The 24,542-nt window shown below is 37.8% G+C and overlaps 1 protein-coding gene across 3 annotated transcripts in view; it reads right to left on the reverse strand.

Moving 5' to 3' along the window:
* The window catches only part of MAP7D2 (MAP7 domain containing 2), a 79,877-nt gene that overhangs the window by 12,439 nt on the left and 42,896 nt on the right, over nt 1-24,542 (reverse strand). The window contains exons 2-9 of one of the 3 annotated variants that reach the window (XM_079308269.1): nt 22,740-22,817; nt 19,337-19,500; nt 13,300-13,414; nt 12,300-12,398; nt 10,295-10,405; nt 8,884-9,006; nt 5,907-6,031; nt 4,716-4,843 (exon numbers count right to left, since the gene is read on the reverse strand). In XM_079308269.1, the coding sequence (XP_079164395.1) occupies nt 4,716-4,843; nt 5,907-6,031; nt 8,884-9,006; nt 10,295-10,405; nt 12,300-12,398; nt 13,300-13,414; nt 19,337-19,500; nt 22,740-22,817 (943 nt within the window). Of the gene's footprint in view, nt 1-4,715; nt 4,844-5,906; nt 6,056-8,883; nt 9,007-10,294; nt 10,406-12,299; nt 12,399-13,299; nt 13,415-19,336; nt 19,501-22,739; nt 22,818-24,542 lie in introns of all 3 variants that reach the window. The other 2 variants (XM_079308268.1, XM_079308270.1) reach the window with 2 other exon arrangements.

Raw genomic sequence — 24,542 nt, forward strand, 5'->3', positions numbered from 1 at the left:
CTTCTTAACACCAGAAAGAGCCAAACTTGATTGAAAAAGCAGAATAATGGAATTATTAAGAAAAAAAAAAAAACTTATAATCACTTGTATAGGAGCCTATTTAGGTTTAAACCATGATAAGAAAGTGGGAAACACAGAATTATGCCTGATAAGGATTAGAGAATTAAGATGGCAAATCACTAAATCCAAGAAGTGGTAGCATGTCAGTTGGCAGACAACTTACTACTTCTCAGTAACTGGATTTTATGGGGGAACAAATCCAGAAGCACCTTCTTCTCTCCAAGAAGACAGTCATTTTCTCACCTACCTGCCCTGAGCTGACATGGGGGCAGCATGAAAGGAGCTGCCCCCTACATGCACTGCTAGAGCATCTATCAGGTGTGAGGATCCACTGATTCTGAATACAATGGCTCCTATGTAATTACAAAAGGTATGGTCCATTCTGCAGAAAAATGTATCAGGAAAAGCATATGTGGGGTTCTGAGCTTACTTTTGCTAAGCACAGAAAATAAAGCACACGTAGCACACAAATCAGAGGTCACATCCAGCTCTGGCCATAAACAGCAGGGCAGGGAACAGCTCTCCTGAAAAGCAGTGACATGGCAGGTCACTGGTTATGAGGCTGACTGTAAATCAGAAATCTTCAGCAATGCCAGAGCTGCATTATTTTTCCACTTTCTCTCCATTAATTCAATAAAAACTCTGCTGAAATCACACCAAGGGCCTGCATGTTCTCAAGCCTGCTTTCTGGAATTGCTCTGATCATAAGCTATTTCTGGGTTCTGACATTTTTGCTCTGTGACACTTTCTCAAAAGCAGGTTTTTTTCACTCTTAGTTTTGATCTTTTTTAGCCAAAACAAGATTAATTTCTCTTTCACATTTCTTAAAAGAGAATAAATTCAGCATAGGTCTGTAGAATAGTTTTTTTTAATAGCTGCATTATTACAGATGTTTCAAATTGGTGAACTGGCCTGTTATCTAGCTAACTGCTGAAAATTTATTCAAAATACTCTTGATCCAACATTTTACCCATTGTTTTATCTTTCCAAGTCAGAACAAAAACCAAGGGTAGTAAATGTAGCACATATAAAATAAAACCTATAATGGATCACTGCAGGACAGAAGTACTTCTGTGGGTAATTCACCATATCAGACACCTTTCCAATAACTCATTTTTAAACATTTTATGAGTTTGGGAGGCACTTTTGTTTTGTACTAGTTTATGTTCATATTCCATCAGTATTCTGCAATTTGACTGAGCATGCACATTTCTGACATCAAAATCAAAAGTGTTTCCCCAGGCTACAGGGGGGCTGGACAATGACCAGTCTGGCATCTGGAAAGGAAACATGAACCACCAACCATCAGCAGCAGCACTCATCAGTCACCTTGCCCTCTCCCCTTTCTCCTTCTCTCATGAAATTATGTTTTGGCAAAAGAATGTGACAGAGAGGCTTGTCAGAGCTTTCAATTTTTATTCACTGCCTTATGCTAGGTTTCATCTGAAGACACAACTAAATCCTACTTCCTTGATTCAGTCAGGTGCCATTGATTTATTTAGGGACTATTAACCCAAAGGCATGTGAAGGACACAGGCTTTATTGTCTTCCTGATCTATAAGAAAGCACACTTACCTATTCTCTGAGGGATACTGGAAGAATAAACCAATTAATGTATAGATCTTCAAAGATGAAGCATAAAACAAAAAATTACTCAAACCCCTCATCCTGTTATTATTGATCTTGTGAAAGATTTAAAGAAAATGAGCACTTTACACCATCAGTATCCAATAGTAATTGAAAAAAATTAGACAGTTTCTCAATTGTTCAAACTCTCTAATCCATTAACTTTCATCTTAGTCAGCTGATCCACATTAAGATTCAAAACAATAGTCTTGGATTTCTATTACATTTCTTAATATATTTATTTTTCCAAATAACGTCAAATTTTGAATTCCTTCCCCACTTTTAATTGTTCAGCATATTTTTATTTTTTCCCCTCTTCTCCTTTTTACATTTATACCTGTTCACTCATCTCAGCTGTTATGTTTTTGGGTTGACCTTTTATGCTTTCTCAGTAAAACTTGCCCATTCAAAAGATTAGTATTTTATTTATGTAATTACTGCAACTCTCTTCTGCCATTAATCAGTGTGTCTCTTTAGGCTCAAGTTTTATTGCCTAGTTTGATCCTGTTTCAGTTACTTTACCATGATAAAAAGAGTTTTTTATTTAATAAATAATGAAATAATGCATTAAGAAGACAAGTTACTGCCACTCAGAAACCAAGATGACAACTGTGAAGAACTAGTAACTAGAACAATACCAAGAAACCTTGAATATCAATTCACATATTCTTTAGAAAAGAAATGCATACAGATAATTGTCATGTAAATCACTGGCCATACTTGATTCTTTCTTCAACAGCTTTAGAGATTAAAAGTGTTATGCAGGATCACTAACTACTAATGCTGTACAATATATATTCTCATTTCTTCCATGGTATTTTTTCAGTCATATAGTGGGCTAGAAGGAGAAAGATTAAATGTGTAAAAGATTGTTAGGTTTGCAAGGACAATGAGTATTTGTGTACATATACTTAAATAATACTTAAATGTCAGATAATGATCTTGCTGGTCAGTGGATTTAAATACAGGCAGTAAGATTTTTGAACCTTCCTTTAGATTGTATAATCTTATCTCGTCAATGAAAATTAACAGTGGAATTTGAGTTGTATGAAAAAATGCATGTACTATCACTATTATCATCTCTATATAACAATAAAATATGGTCATTAGGGCACTTTTTATTTTAAAATTATGAGAGGAAGTTTTGAAAGTGCTGAAGCAGAACTCTTTCTGCAATCAGTAATAAACATGGATTTAAACTCTATTTACTGTATCTCTCATAAGGTCAAGAAAGGTTTTCTAATTGGGCCACATTAAGATTAAAAGCTCAGTAATAACATTTCTAGCCATGGTCAGAATCAGATTCCCTTGAGAAAGAGGAGGAGGAAGAAAAAAGAAGGATCACTACTGTGGCTCACAATCACAGAAAAACCCACCAGTAGGATTCTTAATTCCTCTATGCATCATCTGCTTCTTCTAAAAACAGTATTCCTTATAGGCATGAAAACATTTTACTGTACAAAGGTTATCATAATATGCACCATAATTTCCTAAACTTTTATGGAAATTAGTGCTACAAATTAAGACTAGGCATACCTTTCTAATGAAGCACTGTCTCCCAAGAACTTTTCTTTTAAACACTGGATATGTCTCTGATGGTCTACACTAACCTTTTTCTGCCCAGCAAGAAGCTTGACTCTCAGCTACTTCATTTCCCACCAATCATTTTGTTTAACTAAATGTGTCTCTTAGTGTGTCTTGATTAGTCTCTTATACTGGCTGATCAAACTGAAAAATGCATTCTGAGCAGGGAGTATCAGTACTTGCAGAATAATATACAATCCTAGAGCTCAAACGTTTGTTTGAATTTACATTGCAAAGTGCTGCTAGATAATGATCTGCTCAAAATTGTAATAAGAAAGCTGATTGTCATTAACACTGCATTTCATTCAATTTTTCACAAAATGGATGTAGTTCATACCACAGAATCTGATGATACTAAATATATAATATTGGAAGTTTGAGAATTTGTGGCCTTATAACACAAACCAAGAAGTGCAGTGTCCCAGTTGCATGCAAGGGGATGTCTAAACCAGAAAGAATACTGAGAGTCAGATGGTTTCCTTATGTTGTCTAACATCAGATTCACACACAAAATCATCCCCCACTAAAGGGCTATGCCCTCAGAGCTGAAACAGAAAAGAACACCAGCTGGATTTTCAGGCAGAAGAAATCTGTCAGAAAGGGAACCATCAAGCCTGGTTCAATATATAGCCAGCTTCAGATTAAAAAGATAAATAAATAAGACAATTTTCAAGACAGAAGTGGCACCTACAAACAGGGTCTAGGGAAAAAAATCCAAACCAATCAACCAGCCAAATAAATTAGGCAAGTACTGTAGACCAGGACTACTTTAGCATACTCCTACATTAGAGCCAGACTTAATATTCTGTTCTAAGAAACCTTGAGTTTCAAGCTGTGGTACACATAATACAGTTTTCAGCAAAAGACAATCAACAAAAGCAAGACATTGCCAATAAGCCCAGATATGCTATAGATCCACAGGTCTGCATTAAAAAAAGAAAAGCAACAAAACCACAGAGGTCTGCAAATGAGCAAAGGTAAAATCCAATGGTTTGGATGACACATAGTTAAGTGTATTTATGGCACCAGATGGTCATGCCAACAATAGGAAATGCATATATTAAATGTTGGAATTTCTAGTTAGTATTCATGATGAGTGCATTTCTTCACATTCACATAGGCAGTTTCTTCAAAATCAAACAACAAAAAACCATACTTAAAAATAAATGCGAAGTAAAATTTCATATGAATAATGAAATGCACTCTAATCTCAAGACTGAGGAAAGGTAGAGAGAACTGTCTCTAGTGGGTACTAACACAATATTACAGATACTACATTTGTCATCTACACCTCTCCTCTCACACATCTGCATATGTGTGTATGTACAAGTAAAATTAATTAGATTTTATACAACACTTCAAAGGAAGTTCCTCAAGAATCTATGCCTTATTTACAGGTAATGAGAAATTCATAGGCTACTAGTCCACTAATAAGAAAAGCATACTTAGGTGTTGCAGGTGAAGCAGATCTTCTGGACATGGCAGCAGGAGAATCAGACCTTCTCAGAGGAGACCCCAGGCCAGATGATGAACCAGGTGTTGCAGGTCGCTTCTCCTTCTTTATCTTCTCAGTCTAGAAGCACAGCTCATTTTAATTTCCATAATTAGGATCAATAAATCAAAACTGCATTTGATTGTTTTATTAGCAAGATGGCATATAAAGAGATTTGTGGCACACTTGTAAAAGCTTTTTACACAGCAGCTCACAACTGAGGTGCTATTAATAGTTTTTTATTTTACATAGACATAGCACACACCCACTCCTGTCTTGCATGGGCAGAGCATGCAAATTTCAGATAAGTAATACACATCAGAGCCTCTGCAAGAGTGCTTAGGAGGACTGGTAGCACTGGATGGTATCTTCAAAATCATCCCTATGCCCCTGCTTAGACATGATCAGCAGTGCAAACAGGCATCTCACAGAAATGTTGCTACATGTAACACTGAATCATACCTAAGACTGTCACTACACAAAGCTTTGCTTCTTTCACTTGCAGGTAATTTAGATGGCATGAATCCCCCCTATCATTAAGTATTACTAGATACAGGACCTTGAATATTAAAGCCCTAACACAGAGTTTGTTTTTAAAGCATACCTTAAACTGTGCAGACTCAGTGAAGTGAGTGACTTGCCTTTTCTTTTCTGGAAACTATGCTGGATCAATAATGCATCTTTTAAGCAAACAGCATTACAAATGTCCACGGAAAGAGTTACAGCAATTGGTGTAAAACAGAGGCATTATCAATACACTTGGGGAGGTTCTAAAATATATGGAGCTTGCTCATTAATGAGCAAGACTGGATGGTCGTACTCAGGGGGGAATAATATTTGTCATCTCCATTCCCAGAAGTTACAAGCAAGTCCCAAAACATACACTTCAGTGTCTCAGTTCTCTGAAAACAGAGGTGTTGGTGTTCCAATACCAGCACTTAACACTGATTCCCAGGAGGAAGATGATATTAAAATGCTCCTTAAGAGGAGTACAAAGGGAACAGGTGTTGGCAGGGATTACTTTTCTACTGCTGTTTCATATAGCAGGGGAAGCACTTCATTTGTACTCATGTAAAGGGAAAGATAACAAGCAGAAGCTGCATCAGTTTACCCAGCAGTGAAATCAAAACCATTATAAACTCACCTGAGTAACTTCAGCTGCAGGTGCCCCTTTCATGGCATTGGCAGTGGAGGGTGAAGTTGCCTTTTTCCTGTCGGTGCTTCGGGTGGGGGAAGGCTTGTAGGGAGATTTAAGAGGACTAGCTGGTGCTACACGAGGACAGATATGGAATACTAAAGAGTTATAGTACAATAGCAAGAGCAAAAGGGAGCACAGATAGAGGGAGTAAAGGAGGGGAGAAAACAGCATACTTTTATGTTACAACATTCAAAGTTAGTTTTAAAGTGTTTTTTAGTGTTTTAAAATATCACATATAATGAATTCAACATGATCCCATGTTTATTAAAAATGTCTCAACTGAAACATTTCACAGGAAGAAATAATCTCTACAATATTGTTCTTTTACTCATATACCTTTTGAATTACGTGACTAATACTGTAACTCTTTTTTTTCTTCTAAGAAGTCCAGATTCCTTTGCATATAATAAAAAGAGTAATCAGATAATGCTAGTTGGGTGACTTTTGAACACATACTACAGAACAGGAAAGGTCAGGAAAGCATAGGAGTTTTATCTTTTTTAAAGCCTAAACATGCAAAGGCTCCTAAATACGTTAATTACTTTCTCAAATGTTTAATCAGAAAAACTAATAAAAAAATCCCCCAAACCTAAACTAAATGATGCTGTGGGTATTTCAGTTATTTTATATTTGAGGGAGACATCAATTTGAGTGTGACACATGCATTACAGCTTACAGGGCAACCTTTTTTTTATATGCAATATGAACAAGACTTTTTAAAATGGGATATTTTACTCCAGATTTTGTTCATATTGCCTTCTAAGATGGAACTTTCACATACATATAGAACAATCAACAGAGTATATGTTTATCAATAAGACAGACATTAATTGCAATCAAGTGATAAAGTGTTTCCAATTTTAGTCCAAGTCAGGAGGGATATTGACTTTGAAAAAGTAGCAATTATGCACTACTGTAAAGAGAGTCCCGTTCAAAAATTTTTTACTGGAGGCAGCCCTAATAAATTTTTTGTGGAGCCTTTTTGAATGTTTGAAGTTTAACTGGACCTTTGTATTCTTTGACCCACTTTCCAACCAACTGGCATAAGGTCACTGTATATTAACAAAAATGTTCAAAAACATAAAAGGTGTCTAAGAGAAGTATTTTTGATTCAACTGTTAAAAGAATTAATTATGCATCCAGGAACAACTGTTTGCCTTAATACCTTGACTTTGAGTGACCTTAATAATGTGTTGCTGTAGAGTCTGAAACTGAGGCTCCTCATTTCTAAGCTTACAGAAAATGCAGTAGCAGAACAATTTTGACCCCAGCATAATGACAGGAGGCACAATATGAGCTCTTGGAAAGGAAGATCCCTCTTCCCTGTTCACAAAGCTACTTCTATGATGAAAAGTACATGACAAATGGGAGATGTCCCTCAACTATGTTGCTTGCAATTACTGAAACATGTCAATGGCCTCTGAGATTGTTGTTTGCTACCTGTGCTACAGCCTGATTGCCTTGTGGGGAAATGACAAGAGGATGCTTGTTCTAAAAGCTGTTCCCAAAATCAGTTGCTCTGTTTCAGCTCAATGAAGAAGCAGTTTGCAGAACAAATTACACCCTTGTCAGACACGCCAATATATTACTTTAAAGATCCTGTGATGAAGAGAGATAAACCTGAGAGTTTACAAACAAAATGAGTGAGGAAGGACAAAGGTCATCCTTTTTGATTTCTTTGATATCAAATCAAACACAAGACAGAAAAAATCATCCATAGGTGGCCTCAGCAATTCAGCACAAAAGCTTAAGCAGAATGTATGGATCTAATTTTGAGTTGGGTTTTGCTCACTCATGGCAGTAGGTGGTCCCTAAGCAGTAAGCAAACTGGGAATTTTTTCAAGTACTATATGAAAACATTTCTGCTTCCAGTAGAGGCTGTTTTTAATCTAGAAACAAGGGAAGCAATTTTAGAGGCACTCAATATCAGTGACCCTGTGCACTGAACAGAGAAGTAACACACAAGGGAAAGTAGGTTTACTTAGCAATTAATTTTAAAATAGCTTTGCATGAAAATCACAGATGCAGAACTTAAACCCATTTTAACCAAGATGTGTGAAAACACTCATCATAAAGATGATGTCTTTAATCATCTAAATAGTTTAATCCTGGAAAAGTGTTCCCTTTCACAGACAGGCATTTGAGTGCACACTTTGAGATGCTTTATTTGTTTGTTCTATTAAAAGTAAAAAGGGCTGTTAAACTTTTGTCTTGTTTCATCGAATGCTATGACCAGGTATGGCATTATAAGCGGAAACTACTTGCTTAAGTATTAGCAGGATGGGAAACATGATTTTTGTAGATGTTTGCAAAATAATGGTTTTATTAGTATACCTTACACATAGGAATGGTAACTATCATCCCTTAAAGATCAATAGTTTTGGAACTGACACCTTCCTATCAATATTCTGTTTTTTCACGTGTGTATGTGACACCTATATATATATTTATAGGTGTCACATACACACAGTCACAGAGTTAAAGGCAAAAAAATATATTTAACAGATAGAAACTGGAACCCTGGCAAAAATAATTAAGACTCAATGGTGCACTGGGATTTTTGTTCTACATACTATTTGGGTATGACAGGGATGACATTAATAAATCAATCAAAGCCTCTGAGAATTGTCACATCCTTGTCTAAAACCTAGTTTCTTAAATGAATATATTCATTTTTTATGATAGTCTGCAGATTTAATGATCTTTTTTTCTAAAATAGATATTCAGAACAGCACAGACAAGATAACGTGCTTTTCAAAGATTTTAAATACATTGCTATCTGAAACAACTTAGTTCATCATTGATTTTACACTACCCTGTAAATTGTCAGTTGTTTCATAGTACTCCATTTCTTCCAGCAGCTACATAAATGCAGCTGAAAACATACCTCAGTAGATTGAAAGTGAGGAAGTCACATTTTTACCTGGAGTATTGTACTGCTCAGAAAGCATTAATGTACTTCTGCTTCTGGCTAAAGATGACTGTGTGGGAGTCAGCAGTCGAGAAACAATAAAGTTTTCCATTGGACTAAGATGCATGCGGTGAGCTGAAGGATGGGAGCAAATAAAATAAAATTTAAAATGCAAAGAAATAAAACAATGTTACAATAAAATAACTGAAACAAAATGATGAAATGATTAATGAAATGACCAAAAAAACCTAAACTTTGAGATTTAAAATACTTGAAGATAATTTTTATTCCCTCGGAAAAAAACCTTCTCATTTCTCCATTGTTTTAAGTTTTCCTCTTATACATAACACAGAGTAAGGTTAAGATCATGTTGTATTTTGTTTTTACTCAGAGGCATGCTCCATTCTGCAAAATGGTTGCTTTCATGACTCAGCACAAAAAAGGTTTGTCTTCTTCCTCAGTAGGAAAGGTAAAACACTTGGTAGAACAGTGCAGCTGCTCGCTGATGTGCCACCCATGCTGGCACTGCATTTGAAATCTGCCATCTCACCACGTTATGTAAGTCTTATTTATACAATATGCCTGCATTACTTCCTACTCCATAAATGTAAGTGTCAACTATATAAGACGTATTTATAGATGTTCCTATTGCATGTATATAGAGCCATCTGTCATAATAACCTCAAAGCTACTCATGAGCTTAAGCAATTAAAAAATTAAAATAAATTTACCTTCTCTTTTTCATTCTAGAAATAAGCCTACATAGTAATTTATTTCAGTAAATATATTTTTTCCCATTAGACTTTAAAAAAAGTGGGATAGAAGGAAAAAAAAGCAAACACAAAATAAACCCAAAAAAATCCAGAGTTCACAGTGAGATAAACCCTTCAGTCTTCTTTGTAGTGTTTAGCAACCACTAATCCTACAAGATGATCATCTTTTGCAGAGACTCTTGAGGATCAGAGTTTCATAAGAAATTAACAGGCTCTACAACTCTGGTCGCCTGATTGAAATCTCCCAGGTGACTCATCTGGGAGATGAGCCTCTGCTGATGGAACACCCCATATCTACTGCCAGGCCAGCCCTTTGGTTTGCTTTTTTTCTCTTATTTTGCTAGGAGGTCACAAGCAGTACAGTTATAGAAAATTGCTGCAATCACAAGCCTGTAAAAGCCTGTTTGCTGGAGTATCCAAATTTGGAAAAGAATCAGTAAAAAACCCACGGCATTTGTTGCTGGACTATGATCTCCAGCACAGCAGCACAGCCTTGGGACAGGCTGCAGAACCATGTTATTAATACAGAATCTCTCAGATGCTGGAGCTCCTTTGAATAACAGAACAAGCAAACCACAAAGCTCTATGGACAGCAGTGCTTTAAGCAGAAGGAGAGTTCCTGCTGGCAGGAGACCAGCAGGTTCACTTGCCTCTGTCGGGGGAATGCGTTATGGCCGCTGTGGAGGACGAGAGGCGCTTACTGATGGGCGACTCCGTTTGCTTTGGCAGATTCATTGTAGAAGCTGAAAGTTTGTCACATGCTGCAGAGAAACGCATTGGAGATATTTGTATTCACACCACAGTGTTGATAAACTCCAAAAATTAACCTTGCATTTGTACTCGTGGCCCTTGCACTGATCATAGAACTGAGCTGGCATGGGATGAGCTCTTTCTGACAGCTGAGGACCAGCACCCTGTGACAAATGCTTTGGCATGCAACTGTTCTGCTGTGAATTTAATGTTCTAGTTTCACAACAGCCTATTTTAATACTAGCACTGATAAATAATTATGTATCAGGTCTGAAGGAGTGAAGGTATTCTGATACAAATCACTCAATACCAACACAAGCATGAAGTTCCCCAAAGAAAACAAACTGCACACATGACAGCTCTAAACTCAACTTCATTCCCTCTCTCCTCTAACTTCAGTCTGGAAGAGCAAGGGTTCACATTAGATATTACTCTAAGGAAATGAAATAACCAACATCTGCATCTGTATGAGACCTAACTGTTTTAATGACTGAACTGGCATCAGCTTTAGGTTGTTGTGCATGTGAAGAATTAGAAAAAAAAAAAATAGACCTCTGCTTTTCTGAAATACCATATGACAAAGTCTGTTTGAGCACAATACCCATTTCCTATGTTGGCATTTATTCAACTGAATGAAAGAGAAATGTTTCTCAGGTATTACTACAGAGTACTAGTACATGATGATCACTATCTGATACTCAGAAGCTAAAAACACAGATGCTTTGTCCCCTACATTCAAATTTTATTTCTTAAAAAAACAAAAATATTTTCAGCTAGAGACATGTATGTGGCCCTAACTCTGCCCCTTCTAAGTCACTGCATTCCCTATATGTCCATCTAATCATTGACTTAGTGGGGCTTCCAAGATTTGCCTCCAATACTACAGTAAACAGTACAATTCACTACATTTACTTTTTTTAAAAGGCACATATAATGCTGATATGCTGCAAAATATCAGTTGCACAGGCAAATACCTTCGCACATGAACAACAATTAGTAAAAAAAAATTGAATCTGTTTGCACAGAAATAATAGTTCTGTGAGATCATAGGCAGAACAATGTTTACTCTGAATTCTGCAGGAGCAATAGCCAAGCTTAACTCCTCCTGTGAGGGACACAAGGAACCTACTTCTCAAAGCACAGGCTGTGTTTTCTTTTCAAAATGCCAAGTACATTTGCAATCAAGATTAGAAATCCTATATACAATCCATTTGTAATTTTGGAGGACTCATCTACTTCAGAGTCCTTTAATGGGAATAATAATTTTAAAAACCCCAACAAACCACAAATAAAACCCCACAGAAAAAAGATAACTGAACAATATAAAACATGATTGCTTAAACAAAATCAACCACTTGAGTTTGCTACAAATACCATTTTGGCCAAAATTCATTTCAGGAGGCTGAAAACATAACATGGCTGTTTATACCAAATTTATTTGTTCTTAAAATACTGCAGAATATGGCCCTTGAGATGGAAAAAGAGGGCTGTTTTGATGAAACATGGTCTTCATAACACATTTTCTTACTGTGCAACTGAAATTTTTCTCAACAGCACCTGTGCACGTCCATTAGAACTGTCAAATATATGTGTAATTACACACACATACACAGAGCACCCGCAGAATTAACAAACATGAGCATCTGAGCAGTAGAAGTCTACAGTTACTGAGAAAACCATGAAATGCCTCTACTGTGCTGGAATGTGAGGCATGCACTGCTCCACCATGGCAAAATTAAAAGGAAATTAAAAGACACTGGTCTACATCACTAAGGGTAATGCCGTAGAGTACCAGACTGAAATGATAAGAAAACAGTGGTTAGGAAGAACAAGATCAGTGGATGGATTACAGTGATTAGAACAGTTATAAACGAGACACGATGGTACTGTGATTCTCTGAAATACCATTGAAGGAATCAGCAGGAGCAGTAGAGGTCACAGGGTCTGGAGGAAGGGTGTTGGCAGCTAAACCTAGAACAGGGGGTGGGGTATTTTCTGATTCACCTATACAGCAGAGAAATCAGAGCAAAAAAGAGGTGAAAGAAATTACTGAATAAGTTGGGGGAGCTGGAATTAAGCACAAACTGCATCACAAAGAAAACTGTTTTCTTTCTCAAAGCATAAGGGACTTCTCTCATCATTATATAAATGAAATTTCCTGGCTTTTTAAATGATGCATCATGAAAACTATGAAATGAAACAGTTTGTCTTTTTAAAGTTAAGTATACTTACACACTGCTTAAAAGAGAGTAATTGTTATATTTCATCAACACCCAAAACATGGATATTTTTCCCTACATCAGTTTATTCAAACCTGACAAATTCAAATAAATTGTATGACTTAAAAGAGAAAATATGCATCTTTCTGAAATACAAAAGCAGCACATGACTCATTATGTAATAAAAAGAATTTCCTCTGAAGCCAAAGCAAAAAATAGCAACAACAGAATGTACGTGGGGAAAAAACTCAAACTATTTTAAACTGCACATGCTGCATAGTCATCTAGACATTCCCATCAGTACCAAACAAAAACAGATCATCTTCTGCAAGTCTTAGACAGCACTCAGTCCTTTGGTGAATATTAAATTTGCTAACTGTGTGCGTGGGAAGACAATGTGTAAGAAGCTAATAAGGGAGACAGTGCATCAATTTTAATTTTAGCATTTCGCATCCTCCAAACAGATTCTGGTTACTCTATTAAAATTATCTGCATTCCTAAAGTTAGGAGGAACCTGTCTCCACAGAAGGTAGTAGGGAGAGGAAGCCCGGCAAGCAATTACAAAGCACTTATTCACGCCCCAAGGCAGCACCACCCTAACTATAAACCCATCATACTTACTATCTCCACAGTCTCATGCATTTTGCACTTCCAGATCTGCAATGCAGGCAGCCTGTTTCACTTACCATCTCTGCCTCCTGAGCCTGCAGCCAGTGCTCCTCCCCACGACCATCGCTTCTGCTTCTGTTCCAGCTGCTGGCTGCGTTCGAGGGACCGGCGCATCATGGCTTCTAAACGTTCCTGGTGATTTGGGTACAGACCCAGGCACAAACCTCAGTCAGTTCTTTGGGGGCTTCCTTCCCCTGCCTCCTGAAACCACGCTAAAAATACACAGTCCCCCTGTTGCTCCACACAAGATGAGCTTGCTCACAATAAAAGAAAAAGAACTGAATAAAGAAGGTATCAGCATGCTACCTACCTCCAGATATGTGTATCCTTTGTCTGCAAGCCACTGAGGTCACTACAGAGGCCTAAGTAAATAACACAGGTTGCATCACTGCCTAGCATCTGCTCCTGCTGGTGAGGCTGCTGCTGTGCTCTGGACTTAATTTGTATAAGAATAATGCTCGACAAGCATTAACTCCTTCTTGTCTATGCAGACATCAGGATTCTTTCCCATCCCTTTCTGAGCACGGTTAAATTGCTGCAATGCCAGTGGCTCCACCTAGTCACTCAGATAAATGATCACTTCAAACCCAAAGTAGGTTACTTTGCAGGATGCCCTACTTATTTATTTATTTTTACAAAAACTCCCTCCTTTCTTCTATTAGGTTCCTTAAGTCTAGGCATTTAAGACCTTCTGATTTTTTTTTCTTCTCTATCTGTTTATTTTAGTGTATGCCTAGATCATACTGCTCCAAGATTTACTTTTCCCCACCACCCCCCCGCTACCCTTACGTTCTTCTCCATGAGTTAGGATTTTCACAGGGGGAAGAATGAAATTAATTTTTTCTCTCCCCTAATTTTGCTTGACCTTTAACTTACAGCTAAGTATGGTCATTTTATTCCCTCTCCATCACCTCAACTCTCAAAGACCTCCACTGAGTTTCATTCCCACCTCCTCCCTCTGCTAGTTTCTCAGTGATTTATTGTAATGGCAATGATCCCTGCACCTTTTCTTTTCCTCCTTTCAAGCAGATAAAATGTGCTTCTTCCCCACCCACAATTCCATCATCTAACAGCCTCTTCCTTTCCTCCCCCCTGTACCTCATTCGCATCTGGCAACCTCCTCACCCTCACATTTCAGCAGCCCAACCCCTACTGTGAAAGATAAGTCTGCTCTTGCTGCCTCCAGCTCCTGCCCCAGCGAGTTTTAGCCCTTTGATCCTGTTAGTATTTTTAGTGCTATTCCTTATTACCTTTGCTATGTCCTTTTGGTCCAGTATAAAAGTCCTACTCTTACCCACTTCAAACTGGATCCTGCAGGCTTCTGATTACATCATACCCATTTTGATTTTTATCAATCCCCTGCTCTATCTCCAACATCTTTTGGCAGCTCAGAAAAATTGTGCGAGAAACCCTTCATACATCTCTTGGTCAGATTACTTTCTCTCACTGATTAATACCTTTGGTCTGGCTTTCCTGAGCTATTTTACAAAAAAAAAAACAAAAAAAAAAAAACAAACCAGTCTTTGTTCAAGTGTGTTTCCTTCAGGCTCTGCACTGGTGGTGAGCCAGTTGTCTCTGATGGAGCTCCTTTAGCACATGCCATCCTAACATCAGGCACCTCCAGTAATCTCCATACTTTTCTACATGTACTTGTAAACTTTGCCTTACCTTCCTGGGCTTCTGACCCTGGTCATTAACTATCTACATTGCCAGATGTCCCCTCATCACCTTCTGGTTATCTAAAATACACTTTTGTCTCTTCCACATCTTTGAAGAATCTCTTCTACTACCATGACTTGCAGTAATGTAGTTTTGAGCTCATTTCTTCCACCTCATCCAACCTTGCTAGCAGTTATCCATTAGAAATCACTTGTGCTATAAAATATTCTATTATCCTCTAATTTTCACTCTAATCTAGTGAAAAAAGCAAATTCTTGCATCCTCTATCATTTCCAGCTCTCTGTCCCTGTTACCTGTTGGCCAGGTGACCCACCCTGCTGGTCCAATTTCTGCTGCTGTCTCCAAGAAGATCTTTCAGTCGTGTTGTGAGTTCACGGTCTATCAGGTAACATCATTCAAAGACCACTGAGAGCAGGCAGCTGCTTCCCTGCCCTCCCTCCCCCCTCCATGCCCCTCCTCTGTCTACTCAGTGCCATCAATGTCCAGGCAGGCATGAAAATGAGAGCTCTGCCTCTTTCCTTCTCCCTACAGAGCAATGCGTCACAAGGCTCAAGCGCAGCCTCTCCTGCAAGAGCACAGAACTCCCCCCAAGCCCTGAAAACCCTATTTGCTTCTTTCATACACCCTGCGTGTGAAAAGGGAACTATCTTCCACTCTCAGGAATCTGCAGCCAGTCCTCTGCTTTAGCTTGCTACTCTTTCTTCTCTTACTACTTGATGATACAAGTTTCACATTTAAATCCGTGTGTGCTGGCTTTACATTACAAATTTGTGCTTTTTTACTTTTAGCTTCCCACTTCTTGAACTTAATTGTTTGATTCCCTTATCTTATCTTTCCAAACCTCACATATTTCATCACCAGTTCTTCTCTGCAGTGTGCTTCTTTTCACCACTTTGTTCTACTATGCTGCCTGCCCCAATCTATCTTTATACCCACACTCTTTACCAAGGAAAATCACCCTCCCATTTCCTTCTCATTAAAGCATACTCTTACACAGAACCTTGCTTTTTCTCCCTCCTCCATTTCAAATTAATATTGTTATTCATTAATCAAAAATATAAGATTAAAGCAGTCATGTTTCAATTATTTTTGTTTGCGGTCTTGTTTGGGGTTTTTTAACAATGCTTGGAGTAAGCAATATTCGATAGTTTGCAAACCACTGAATACACTATTACCACCTACTATCAAAGTATTGTTTCAAGAATAAAATGCATGCTGAAATAGATTAAAGAAATTAAATGACATTTCATACACATTTGAAAGCCCATGCTACCTACAATCTGAGATTGAAATCTTCAGTTGCATTATTTGGAGAGGATTATTCGTTTTCATTTGCAAAGAGCCTTTCATTAGAGCCCTATAGAATATAATTAAACTCACAAAACCTCTGCAGATATAGGTTAGATAAAGAACAATATGAAGGCTGCTTTTTAAAAAGAAAGGATAGTTATTAAAAACATTTTAAGTTGGCACAAAGCTATAAAGCCAAAAAACAACCACATAAGCAAGCATAGCATAAACAACTTACACATAAATAATTTGTTCCATGACTAAAACAAAACCACAAGATAAAGCTTTCCTTCATCAGCAAACAATGTGGAAAACCCTTTCAGTCTATGTTATAGATGAAGCATCTTGACAACATATGCATGTGATTTCATTTGGGAATTCTAACAGCTACAGATAGAGGAAACAATGTCTGCTCTCAAGATAAAGCGAGTTTTTGGACAAAAAACCCTATAATGCACAAGCACTGCATGTAGGTTAAACTAACAATGAAAAAAACATAAGAGAGAGCCATCTACTGCTAGCATCTAAAATATAAATTACTTTCCAAAGTACATTTACTCATGTAAGTTTTCCTCAGCCTCAGCAATAGAATAAGCACTTGTACACCTGAATGAAAAACAAAAACTTATCCCTCAATACTCAGTCAAATGACTTGTTTTCTCACAACTAAGTTCTTTCTTTTTCTCTGTGTAAATGTAACACAAATGTGACAAGGAAAAAAAATGTTTCCAGTATTATGACTTAAAATAATTTCTGCAAATAATTCTAAACCAATCTCCTTATATCTGCAAGACAAATATCTGAAAGAGCCCCAAACCATCTCTTCCTCCTCACTTTATATAAGCACTGTATGCAAGTAGCTGTTTCCTGACATTATCAGTTGGCTTCATCTTTGGAGTGGAGTACAGTAAGTCATTAAAGCTACAACATCTTAAGAGCTTTTCACTCCTTTGTGTCTAAGTGAATACTTTTTACAAATGTAACAAATAGTGCAAACGCTCCACAACCATCTCCTCCCAATAACCTCTGTTCAGCCAAACATCTATTTACAAGGTATTTCCAAGTCACATGGAAGTTCAAGACAGGAAAAGGGAAAAAACTATTTCAACCAAAAAAGGACTAGCTTTACTTTTCTCCAGCTCCCTGTTAAAAGAAACTTTTAAATCACTTCTGTAGAACAACTTGCTGCTTTCCTCAAGGATCAAGGACTGCTTTTACCAAAAGAAGTGGGCAGCTTTGAAATAATACAAAGGGAAGGGCAGAGATACTGAAACCTCTGTAGATAAGAAAGAGGCAGTCAATGTACACAGAATAATTTGTAAACATTATTTATTCAGTTCCTTCTGAAGAATCTGACACTTTCATTGTACTCTGCAACAAGCTCCACCTGTCCCAAAAACTCTGACAGAATACCTTGATTCCTATCAAGAGAGACTTTAAAACCAGTATCTCTTATCTGGCATTGTAGAGGGGGAAAAGTAAGCAAAATAAACAAAATTTTAGTCACCTCTAAGAAGTCCTTCAGAAGCAAAACAGTCAAGCAGAGGATGCTCTGATATAGAAACCAACAAGGCCCCATCACTTTAATAAGATCTATTCCTCCCAGAATCTTTCAGATCCACCAACAATATTTTGTAAAGAGAGATTTATAAAACCTCTTACTTCCAGACACCTGATGAGCAAGTAAAATGGGTACTCCAGTACCCAGCCAGTGTAAACTGGTGCTAAAACTGGAGAGGGTCAGCCTCCACTAAACAGACACTTTGGGTCTGACCTGTCACAGCCTCTCACATCCAGCAACTCTGCTCTCATTTCTTCAGCAAAGGTAAACCATTAATGCAGGGAAAGCTGGCAGATGCTTGCTCTTCCTACACCTCTCTGCCTTTCTGTCCTGCTTTGCTGAAAATTTTGAGAGCAAGGTTTTGGATGTTTTTGCTCCTTTCCTTTACAAGCCTCTCAAAGGGAATAGACTTTGCTTAGCTACAAAAGGTTATTACAGCAGGCAACGCTGGAGAAGGAGCACATGACTTCAATGCTGTTACCACAAGAGAGAAACCTCCTACCCCTTGTTTCTGTTTTCTCCCATTTTTCTTAAAAGAACTTGAAACAAATCACATGACAAAATATTTTAAAATTAATTCTCAGCCATTACATAGAAGCCATAATGAGTATGTTGAAGTTGAACAACAAATGACAGGATACAATCTTCTCGTCAAGAAAAGTGAAAAATCCAACAAAAAATTCAGTGAACAACTGGATGTTATTGTGAAATCATGCAGAAGTGTTTTACCTGTTTTGCAAAGTTATTTTGATGAAAGGACAGGGCAGAAAAATAGAGGTTAAGAACTGTGGATTTCTAAAGCTTTTTTTTACCTAGGAATTGAGGAAATATTTTCTCCTGTTTTTTTTTTTTTTAAACCACTGCTCCCTTTTACAAAAATCATTAATTCTTTATCAGTTGCACGTAGTAGTGCTAGTATTCTCCACATAATGTCATGCAGAGATATACATACACACCGTGCATTCAGAGAGCTGAACCAGAAATTGGACTCACTAGAGCAAAAAAAAGAACCTTAAATGATCTCAGCAGGGAGCATAGAAGAGAGGAAGGGCATGAAGATGGTTAAAAATACGTGATTTTGCTTATGTTAGAATGTGAAAACAACCTAGATTCTTCACTGCTTTAAGTACAAATTTCTGAGTTTCTGTCACTAAGGAAAAATGGAAGAACATCTTCTCACAAACATTTCTGTTTCATGGACAGTAAACAGAACAGTGAGAAAAAACTTTCCCTTTTTAGAAACATTGATCTTTAAAGACTTCCTTCCAGAAAGCTAGTGCTTTGTATTTGACAATCAGTGTCCCAGATATGTTAGCAGTAGTAGATGACTATTCCAGGAAATCAGACAAAAATTTTAAAAAATGTTTAGGAAAGTGTTTTTGATATACAGTGGTAGCCTACTTACAGCTGTGGTCTGCAGTAATTGCTCACGTCTCCAGTCCTGCCCCCACCCCCAATCATTTAATGCATGTCAATATTCAGCCATGTTCAATTGCTGCCATACATCTCCCAGGGGACCTCACCTCCTCCTCTTTAAGCTTTTGTCTTCGCTTTTCTTCAACAGCTGCTCTCTTCTGCTCCTCTCTCTGCCTCTGTTCCTCCAGTCTTCTCCAGCGCTCCTCTATTTGCTTTTCATACTGAAGTTTTGCTCTTCTCTCCTTCTCCAGTATCTGCTGCTCCCTAGCAGCTTGTGCAGAGAAAAAGGTGCATTTCACATCATGCAAATTTTCTCCCATTTTAAAATTATTTGGTAAGATTAAACAATAGTGATAAACAACAAATTCAAGTACACAGGGGTTTAGTCCACTAAGACTAAAAATATAGTGCCCAGAAGTGCTGGAATTATTAGTAAATCTAAGCAATTTGCTAAAAAATAAATAGGGAAGCCCTTGTACACAAGGTGCCATTTTGTACTCCTTACCTATGTAAAAACTGTGTACAGAACAGTTTGACTATTTTTTTATTTTTCTGGTTTGAAGCCCCTCTGAAGCTTAAAGCCATATTATTTTTTTCACACATACTGCTCCTAGTAAGCTTTGAAGGCAATCAGCTGTATAAGTTGAAGCAAAAACCCTCACAACTTCTTTTAAACTGTGCTTCTTGTTACAGAACCTCCTTTAAAATAGACATGTAAACAATACATGCTAAGTTTTCTATGAAGTTTTGAAAATACATCTTTCAGCTCATGGTTTGGTGCTACATCTTTACTCACTTCTGCCTCTTCAAATGAAAAAAAAAAATTACTTCTGTTACTGAGTTTTTGCCCAGCTCTTTTTTCCAACTAGAGCAATAATCTTCACGGGACATTACCCTGATATTTCACAAACTCAGACTGCAACAATATATACTGGACTGTTGCTTCAGATGTACATAGGAGAACAAGTAACAGGAATTAACATGGCAAATTGAGAGGAAAAATCCATTTGCCATGCAAGTGTATTCCATAAAAAGGCAGGAAAGAGGAGTTCAGTAAGCATGCCCATATACACACAAGCCTGTAGTGTCACATACCAACACACATACAGCTAATATCAAAGAAGGAATATTGCCAGGCTAAGAACTTGAAAGTCAGGGAAAGCCAGAATTAACACTGTTTATACAAGAGCTAGTCCTTCTTCCTGCTCACTTATTCAGCCTGTGTTCCTTCAGTTCCTGTTTCCTTGTGCAGCACGTTATCACCCTTCTCTCACATTATCTTCCCATCATCCCTAGGCTCTTGCCCAGCCATCCCAAATGCCTCTCCTCAGATCAGCCTTTCCCCCTCAGTTCCTGCCCCCAGACTCTTTAACTACAGCTGTGACTTTCAGTCCCTCTCAGCCCCACTCCACCCTCACTCCTTTGGGTGAAAGCCAGAATCCTCCCAACACCCACATCCTTTTCCAATATTCCATTTCTTTCCCTTGAATACAGAATCCTTCTACAATAATTCTTCCTCAAATTCAGCCTGCTTTCCAGAACACTGCTTTTCTAGCTTATTCTTGTTAGAAATAAAGTTGATGTTGTTTTCCCCTGCTGTCATATGAAAATCCACTCATCCTCCCCACTCAAGACAAGTATGTAAATATGAGGGGAGTGTCAGTGATGCAGTGAACCTGGATTGAATGCATGAAGTTGAGACTTGTCAACAGAAAAAGTCACCTCAGAGACAGTGGATAACAAGTGACCAGGCATTAACTATTCCAACTGCTAGCCACATCAAGTAGAGCAGGTGAAAAAAGCATGCTAGAGTTCATAAAAACCAAAAATAAAGTGAGGTGTCCAGAGATTGTGATAAGATTACCTTCTGAGTAAGTAGGTGAAACCTGGCACTGATTCTGGACAGAGAAGCAAACAATTCTGTCATCATGGACACACGTACAATTCGTTGTGCTTAATTTAGGGATGCTAAACCACTGATTAATGAGTTGGCTCGGGTGAAAAAGTTACTTCATACTGCTACACAGTACCTGCTGACTGCCCAAATATCTGACCCTTGGGGTAACATGCTGCTTTTTTCCTGAACTTCTAAAAGAAAATTCTCACAGTCGAACTGTGACCAAAATCCAAAGCTCCCCTTTACAGAAATGGTCTTAACTCTGAAGAAATATTTTTCCAGGAGGCATATATGATATTGGGAGAAAATTGCAGACACCACCTTCCAAAACCCCTGGGCCAACCACCCCCAAAATCTCCAGGTTTCAGTTTCCTTCTCATCTCTTCTGTTCCAAGTCCATTATAATCTAATCATCATATCATTTTCTTGGGAGCCAGAAAAGAAAGGATTATCAGGAGGAAAGAAGAGATGGCCTAGATTGAGCATACCTGGAAAAGAATTAAGTCCCAGACAGACAGAAGCTTGGGCAAGATTAAGCACTAAAGAGCAGCAGATTTTCACCAGAACTACCAAAAGAAATCACACTGATCAAGCCCATGGTAACTAAAAATGTTGAGTCAGTGGTCTGAAGCCCCAAACTTTGCAAAGAAATGGTCAACAGTTTGTTTAATGCAAGAAAAACAGTATTTTCCTATGATTCTTTGACAGGGGCCCATACTTGTTTATTTGACATTTCCTCAAAATATATGATTATCTTAAATTTTACAATAATCATAAAACACTGACAATTCATTCTGCTAGCTGTTGTCAGGTAATCTCTAGGAACAGTGCTACTGAACTTTCTCATTACAATGAGGAAAAGTGAAGTTAATTGTTTAATACTTTTTAATATACAGAGAGAGATATAGGAAGTCCAAATCAATGCTGAACAGTAAATTTGATTTATGTGTGTATAGATATATATTTGTATACACACACACACATATATATGTATATTTTAATTGTGTATACACCCGCTCCCCTTAAATATATATTTATACTTTTTACATATATATTTTACAATTGTCTCAACATTTCCCTGGTCACATTATTAGATTGAAAATAACTGATTGTTTAAAACAAAATTGTTCATGTTTTCAGGAATTTAACAATATTGTTTATCATTCTGAAAGATTAATCATTTTACAATTTACAGAAAAGTACACACTTTAATGCTGTACTTAACATCTCCATTACATATTTCAATATGGCTAAAACTAAACAGATTAAAATGGAGGTTGCTTTACCAAATCATGCTACATACTATTCTGAGTATTATTCAAGGCTTATTTGGTATTGTCACAAACCAGGATCATGACAGCAGTATCTTGAACATAAACCTATATTCAAAGGCACACTAATCAAAGAAGAAAGTCAACTTGTAAACATAAAATATTAAATATTTGACTGGAAATCCAGTAAGATTATTTCTTATAATTTAACTTAAAAGAAGTAATAAAGGCCAGGAACAGACTGAACAACAAGATTTAAAATTCAGAACACAATAAATGCTATGTTAGTTAAGCCTATTAAAACGTATATATAAATAATATATACACCCCCTGCCAACTTACCAAGGTACTTCTCCCTTTCTTCTCTTCTTTCCTTTGCCAGTCTTTGTCTTTCATCAGTTTTCAGAAATCCATCAATAGCTGAAGAAAGAGGGAAGGAAAACAAAAAGCCTTAAAAAGCTGTGAGTAAAACTAAAGAAGGATCCAAAAGAAATTAAAATAATCCATCAAAAAGAACTCATAACTACTGCATTTAACAACTCCAATAACAAAACCAATTTTGCTCTTGTATGCAGGCGGGTTAACGAGCTGGGATTTGGGTACCTCTTGAGCACAGTCTCCCACCTACTGCTGAACTCCAAGCACAGCTCCTCAGTCTAAATGCCTCACTCCTCTCAGAGCAAACAAGCATGCTGATAGTGTTTGTTTCCAAACTTGAAACTTCCTTGGAAAAAACCGTAAGGATACAATTAACATGCATTTATCTCTGCTAATAAACTCATTTTACATTTTTTGGCTAGAAAGAAAAAGGTAGCTGAGAAAAGCAGTAAGCAGCTATGTGGAGTCCCAGCCTTCATATTTATGGCTGACCACAGCCCCTGGGTTTCCCTGCTCACTCTGCATTTCAACAACCAGCAATTTCTGCTGGATGAGGCTACAGTAGCAGCAGCCCTCCTGCCCTCTTTCCCAAGGCAGGAAACACTTTGTTTCCGCCTGGAGTTGGCATCTAAAAGGAGGATACTTGTTTGGGAGGAGGTTGCCTAAGAATGTTTTGCACCTGGATCCAGACATCCCAGTTCTTTGCATAGCATGAGCAGCTGAAAAGTCTAATTCAATGAGGGAAGAAGGCAGAGTGTGACACACCAGATGCATTGGGGTCACCTACCTGCATGCCCTGCAACATGCACCAAAGGGACCTAAGATGGACCTTCTGCAACAGCAGGAGTAAAGTCACCAACGAGTGTCTTGATAGACCATCCAGGGGATGGCATCCTCTTAAAACAGCTGATAGGGTGTGCCCTCCCTTCCCTTTCTTCTCAGCATCTCCTGAGGTCTGAGCAGTGCTGCAGTGCAAACAGGCATGGCATCTCACAGCACAGTTTACATCATTTGCAATCATTATCTGGGCTCCCTACTGAGTTACTGAATTCTAATTAAGTCCTTTCCTTTTGCTCTGAAAACTGCACTTGTTAATTTTATCAGATAAATACGAATGGAAAAATTACATAGACTGCAACCCAAACTACCTTCCTGAAAAGTCACATTTACAGGTTCCTTTCCAAAAGCATCCTGTCTACAGGAGCAAGGATTTTGCATAGGAAGTACCTTTCTATAAAATGCACAGCTCTGTAAGAAGGCTGAAAGCCATCCTCGGTGCCCCTGGTGAGAAATGTAGGGTCTCAGCTGTCCCCCCTTACAATAACAGCTTGATTTTTCCCGAAGCAGCACCTTCAAAGACCGTCTCTAATCCTCAGTACACACAGAATGCGACTACCTGAAGGCAGCCAGACCTCTGGAAAAATGTGATTATAGCTCCCAGCTGGTTAATTACAACTAAAATTGTGGGTCAATTACATACTAATTTATTTATTACCAAAGACTCATCCTACTTCCATACTAGTCTACTTGTTTGCTCGCTTGGCTGATATTTATTTTCAAATTTGACAAGAGAGAAGGAGACAAGAGGTGGCAGCTCAGTAAAGCAATCACAGCAAAGGTTTGTAACTGCTTTGAAGGGGCCTGCAATAAGTAGCCAAGAAGGTGAAATGACCTAGGTATTCTACAGCTCCAGTGAAAAGTCTTTTAGTGGTCTTAAATAAACATGAAACCTACAACTCAGGCTAGAGCTAGCAGAGGGATGTGAAA

This window comes from Erithacus rubecula (genome assembly GCF_903797595.1).
Source record: "Erithacus rubecula genome assembly, chromosome: 1".
Classification (NCBI taxonomy): Eukaryota; Metazoa; Chordata; class Aves; order Passeriformes; family Muscicapidae; genus Erithacus; species Erithacus rubecula.